This window comes from Bicyclus anynana, chromosome 8 (genome assembly GCF_947172395.1).
Source record: "Bicyclus anynana chromosome 8, ilBicAnyn1.1, whole genome shotgun sequence".
Classification (NCBI taxonomy): Eukaryota; Metazoa; Arthropoda; class Insecta; order Lepidoptera; family Nymphalidae; genus Bicyclus; species Bicyclus anynana.
Window position 1 is genome coordinate 15,974,354 of NC_069090.1, and position 6,000 is coordinate 15,980,353.

A 6,000-nucleotide genomic window follows, 5' to 3' on the forward strand; every position below is an offset into this window, starting at 1 on the left:
CCTCAAATACCTATACCCAAAAATGTCGATCAGCTCTCCAGCTAAGACGCCGCCCATCAATACGAATAATTAGTTACGAACAATTAGTTACCTTTGACATTATACCAGAAAGCGCCGTTAGTGACGCCATTCTTGAATTTCTCAGGCAGGCACGCGTCTCCCCGGTGCATCGCCTCGTGTCTCGACGCGTACACCTCGGCTAGGTGTTTGAACAACGCGTTGTCGGGCGTTTGGCTCTCGATGCAGCAGTCCTCTTTGCCACTGGAATTTTGAATTATAAAGTTTAATATACAAATATTCCTCTTCCCCTTCCAACATTCGTAAAAACTTTGTTAACCAAATTAAAAATGTATTTAACCCGACATTTCAAAACTACATACTTGAAGTATGCAGTTTTGAAATGTCGGGTTATATATTATCTATACTAATATTAAAAAGCTAAAGAGTTTGTTTATGTCCTCGAACGCGCTAATCTTGGGAAATACTGGTCTGATTTGAAAAAATATTTCAGTAATAGAGGAATTTAATAGCCCATTTATCGAGGAAGGCAATAGGTTGTATATTATCTTCGTATTCCTACGGGAACATGAACCACTCGGGTGAAACCGCACAGAGTCAGCTAGTTAAAGAATATAAGTAAAATTTCAAAAACTTAAAAAGTTAAATTAAGTGTATCTAATATGGGAACCCATAACGTCGTGTCCTTGAGTCTATCCTCTTGACCTTTAAAATCTAATCTTTCTAAGCCTACGAAATAATGATACAATAAAATTAGATAGTTATACATTAGGTACTAGATAAAACCTACTCTAATACATTATTTATCTAAGCTACCAGCTCTACCAACAAGTGTTAAACACAAAACCAAACAAAATGACAAAACAGGTAAATCTTCTGACACAAATAGATAAGATAAGGTATTTTTATTTGCTTAAATAGATTACAAATTATTAATTGGATTTCAAATAAATGCAGTAAAACTTAAACAGTAATTTAGTTTTCGTGGATTTGGTGTGGACACCCAACTCTGGGAATAGAGGGGTAAAATATGCCTATATTACTCCCTGATAATGTAAATTTCTACCATGCTAGCCCAATGCAGATTGGGTGACTTCACATAGAGAATCAAGAAAGTTCTCAAGTATAAGGTTTTTCTCACAATGCTTTTCCGTCACCGTTTGAGACACCTAATATTTAACTTCTTAAAATGCACATAACTGAAAAGTTGGAGATGCCTCGGACCGAATTCAGACCTACGCCTTCCGAATCGAAGGCAGAGGTCATATCCACTGGGCCATCAATTATCATGTTTACACATAAAAGTCATTTACCTGGTATCATCATAAGGGTAGCTAGCAACAATAGCACCACCATGCAGGTTCCCAGACAGCGTGAACTGCTTGGACATGACCCATCGGATGAGCGCCGCCGTCTCCGGCTGCCGGTTTCCGAACAAATACCCCTCGTCGTTCGCTTTGTTCGCGTCGAACTGGTCCGGGAAGTCCCTGTTCAGATCTTTCTTGTTAGCGTTGTTCCGGCCCACGTATTCGCTGAGGGACTCACAGGCGCCTTCCTAAAAGAAATGGAAACAAGAATGCTGTTACTAATCAGAAGTATTTATAATAAGCGGACGCCCGTGAATTAGTCTTCGTGAGGTTCGAATTTTTCACTTATCCTTCGGGAACCATGGAATTTTTCGGGGTAAAAAGTAGCCTATATGAATAAAAATAAAATAAAAATGGTCAGGGGTAATCCCTCAGTGCGGGAAAGGCGTATTGTTATCAGATTCGTTTGTTGTTATCAACGTGACCTTCAGGTTGACGTCGCGTCAGAACTCAGATTAGTCATAGTTGTTGAGAACAATTTGTATAAATAATGAAGACTGCACTTCATGCGGACGAAGTTGCGTGCGAATTTAATCTGCATAACTAGGTAATTTCTCCAATCACTTCAATAGTGTACCTCTCAATAAAAACCGGTTGGTATCGCAAAAGAATCACGTGCTTATTTAGTTTACTGATATTGACCTTTGCTGATTGCAGATTACATAGCATTAGTGTCTGTAATGCGCTAAGGAAATGCGGATGACGTCATCAAATCAGTCTTGTTTATAATGGCCCACTGCAACATTTTAGATACGCGCCATATATACTCGGTACATGACTAAATATAGCTATCTCTTTAGTTGCAATGCGACAAAAGCGAGCAATGTATAATCAAATCGATCCCCTTATCTTTTCTATTATCACTACACTGCACTAAGTTACCTGCCAATCGTGAGAATGTCAAAAATCTGATTTTGCAACTGGGCCGGATTAAGAAGGTATAAAAGCGGACGAAGTCCGATAGTAGTAGATAATATAACATACAGGGTGTCCCGTAGTTAATGGATAAAAACGCGAATGGTAGATACACCACCAAATTATCTAAAACTAATTTGAACAGTTTTCCAAAAATCCCTAGGGTGACAGCGGTCTATTTTTTTCGGATTTTCCATAATTTTTGAATCAGTTTTATTCAATGCTGAAGCTGCTATGATTAAGATTTTTGAGATGTAATTTTTGTAAAATATTACACTGCTAGCTTACTAGCGGACGCCACGCAGTTGGTTCCCGTCCCCGTAGGAAATCGGGGATAATATATGGCCTATAACATTCCTCGATAAATGGACTATCTAACACTAAAAGAATTTTTCAAATTGGACCAGTAATTACTTAGATTAGCACGTTCAATCAATCAAACAAGCAAACAAACAAACAAAGTCTTATCAAAGGTTTATATATATATATGTATGGGTTAAAACACCACAAAACTGATTTTCCAAAAGTGCATGTAAACTCAAACAACTACTAATTGAAAAGAACTAATTTTGTATACCAACAATCAACATATACATGCATGTATATGATTTTTGTTGTTGTCTTGTTAAATGCAACATCTGTGAAAATTATCAAGAATGTAATTATTTGCAAGTGCATAAATATTGCAATGACCCTCTTATCAATGCAAAGTGCCATGATAACAGTGTGTATGTACAAGTTGCTAACAGTAATATACCTAAACATACAAACATTCAATTGGTAACTAGTAACTATACAATAAGAACATTGACTTTGGATTGGTATTTACTTCTTTACTACTCATATATAATATATCAACAAGTGCTTTTTTTCCATTTCAATGAAAATAACGTCAGATATAATTTATTGCAATTTCTACAAACCAAAGTCATAAAAATTGTCTTGAAAATATGTATTTGTTTGCACTGAAAGCTGAAACATTTTGTAACATTGTTCTTCCTTCATTTCAGCTACCAAATCTAATAGGTCTCCATGACTGCACCTTGAGTAAATCATCCTTCATCATCATTGGCTTCTTTACCATAATTAAAAATATAAAAATAATTCACCCTACATTTTTATGTACACACTTTTACATCTGTACAAACTGTAACAGAAAACTAGGTATTAAACTAGTATTTTTTATTTAAATTAAGTATTCTTGATAATGAAATGTGTAAATACTTAGGATACAGTGGGAAACCATGTTCCACAATTTAACTTACACTAAAGTTAAGTTATTAGTTGTGAAATGACTAGAGATTTATACCATCATTTTTAATATGTTTGAAGGGCATTGAGTACAGCTTTAGTATAGTTTTATACCCTCATTTTTAGTATTGTGTACTGGTGGTAGATAGAAACTCCATTAATAAAGAAATTGCTAAACTCTAAAGAAATTTTTACTTTTTGAAATATATACTTTTTGTCTAAACTATTAAAATAAGATTTAAGTAACTGGGTATGTTACATATTTTAACTTAACTGTGTTTTCCTGATAATTTAACTAATCCCATGTTAATCATCAACTGTTAATTGAAACTTTATAATTAGATTTTTCCTTTACCATTCTGTTACAGCCCAAGGTTTTTAAGCCTAAATAAATACTAAAGTTTCTGTGGATGCTGTGTGACTATAAATATATTATTTACTTATTTATTTTTACTTTAAAATATATTTGCCATACTTTTTAAACATGACCAATATTTTCATTAGAGTATGCCAGCAGAAGTGGCAATGGACAGGCCACATGCTAAGGGACACCACAGGGAAGTAGAGCAGACTGGTGACAGAATTGTACTCTAGGAATCGGGGCGAAGAATTCCTCAGATGGGAGGATGACATAAAGCTAACAGCAGAACTAAAGTGGAGAAGGGTTGCAAAAGACAGAGAACAATGGAAGTCGCTTGAGGAGGCTTATACCAAAAGCCTTAACATTCCATGGATTCACTGTGCAGGTGCCGCGATCGCGTGGTAGAGATAAACACCGAGCAGAGTCTTTAGACTACAGGATGTAGGGTTAAGGAATTCCTTGACAATTGATTAACACTCCCTTCCTCCACTTGTGTTGTTCTCCCTGCCTAGCCAAATGTAATTGAATGAAATGTTCATAAAAAATATTTTTATCACAGAAAGGGCTCATTATTATTATTTTGAATTTGAATTGCTAACAGGAAACTTTTTGTATATCACAGCAACATTTTTGATGCAGAGTTGGCATGACAAATATGTTTAAATACCTATGCAATCACAATTTTTTGAGAGTTGTTTATTGTTTATTGTAGATGACGTTTTATTTTTCTAATTAGATATATAGCATTGAATCAGGTTTGTACATAATATAACACAAAAGACTGAGCAGATATTAGGTATAAACCTGTTGGTGTTTTTGTACACTACACAGCTATATGATTTAAATACAGAGCAGACTTGAAGAATACTTTAATTTTTTAGTCAGCTTCATTATTCTACTTTTTGCTGTATCAAAAAGTATTAAACATACGTAGATCCTACTTACTTTACTAGCTTCATATCCATCAGGGTTGAGAGACGGCATCAAATGAATATCGGTAGTGTTCACCAACTTTGTGACCCTATCATCCTTTCCGTAGTTCAAGAGCAAATACTGAGCCAAATATATCATCAGTTCTCTGCCCACAGATTCATCGCCGTGCATATTTGCCACATATTTGAAGGACGGCCGGTCGGCGGCCACCTGTTTCACGCCTTCAGTGATCTGTATAACCAGTAACTGGCGTCCTTCTACAGACTTTCCGATCGAATAGACTTTCGCACGATCCGGGTACGACGTCTCTAAATTATCAAATAAAGTCACCAAGTCCTCGTATTTAGTGTATTTCGGATTCTGTATAAACGATTCATCGTCCTCTAAAGCACGCGGAACACAATCGTTAATTAATAAACTTAATATGACAAACAAAAACTTGTACAACGAAAACATGTTTGCGAGGACAGTTCATTCGGTTAGAACTTTCACTTTATCTATAGGTACGTAAACAAGTCACTTAATTCATTGCGAATTATTTTTTAAGTTACGCATGAAACACAACTTGGTAGAAATAAGAATTCAAAGTTTAAATTTCAATGTGTTGATTCACTTTCGACAATTCACCACTTCACATTCACACCCTGCGCCTCAGCTCACAGCTGACGTGAAACGTCTAAAAATTTGAAGATAACACAAATGTCAAAAAATTGTTTTTTCTAGTAAGATTTCAATGTCAAAGTGACATTTGATTGAAATGTGTTGCCATAAAATCTCCATCCCCCTCTGTAAATGGAAATATATAAACAATAAAATAAATAAGCCGTTTTGTATTTTTTTATAATTATCTATTAAAAATTAGTGCAAAATCAATTTTATTTTAATTTTACTGGAAACACTGCTGGACTTGACCACACATTGATTTATGATATAATTGATATCTTTTCTTTCATCGATTAACTTTAGTGCTTCGAGACAATCAATATTAAAATATCTATAACGCTTTTTTTATAACCACCAGTGTAGGAAAAGTTACGATGATCAACCCAACAGCAACAGGTTAGAGAATAATAAAAAAAAAAATATTATAAAATGGCATTTATTCATACTCATTCGATATACACTTCACATTGAAATGTGCGTAAGCTTTTATAT

General features: G+C 34.9%; 1 protein-coding gene across 3 annotated transcripts in view; it reads right to left on the bottom strand.

The window, feature by feature from the left end:
- LOC112045921 (carboxypeptidase D) overlaps nt 1-5,524 on the bottom strand; it is a 37,069-nt gene extending 31,545 nt beyond the window's left edge. For 2 of the 3 annotated variants that reach the window (XM_052883130.1, XM_024082307.2), the window contains exons 1-3: nt 4,858-5,523; nt 1,332-1,573; nt 92-261 (exon numbers count right to left, since the gene is read on the bottom strand). In XM_052883130.1, the coding sequence (XP_052739090.1) occupies nt 92-261; nt 1,332-1,573; nt 4,858-5,301 (856 nt within the window). In that variant the 5' untranslated portion in view covers nt 5,302-5,523. Of the gene's footprint in view, nt 1-91; nt 262-1,331; nt 1,574-4,857 lie in introns of all 3 variants that reach the window. The other variant, XM_052883129.1, reaches the window with a different exon arrangement.
- Nucleotides 5,525-6,000: the final 476 nt, after the last annotated feature.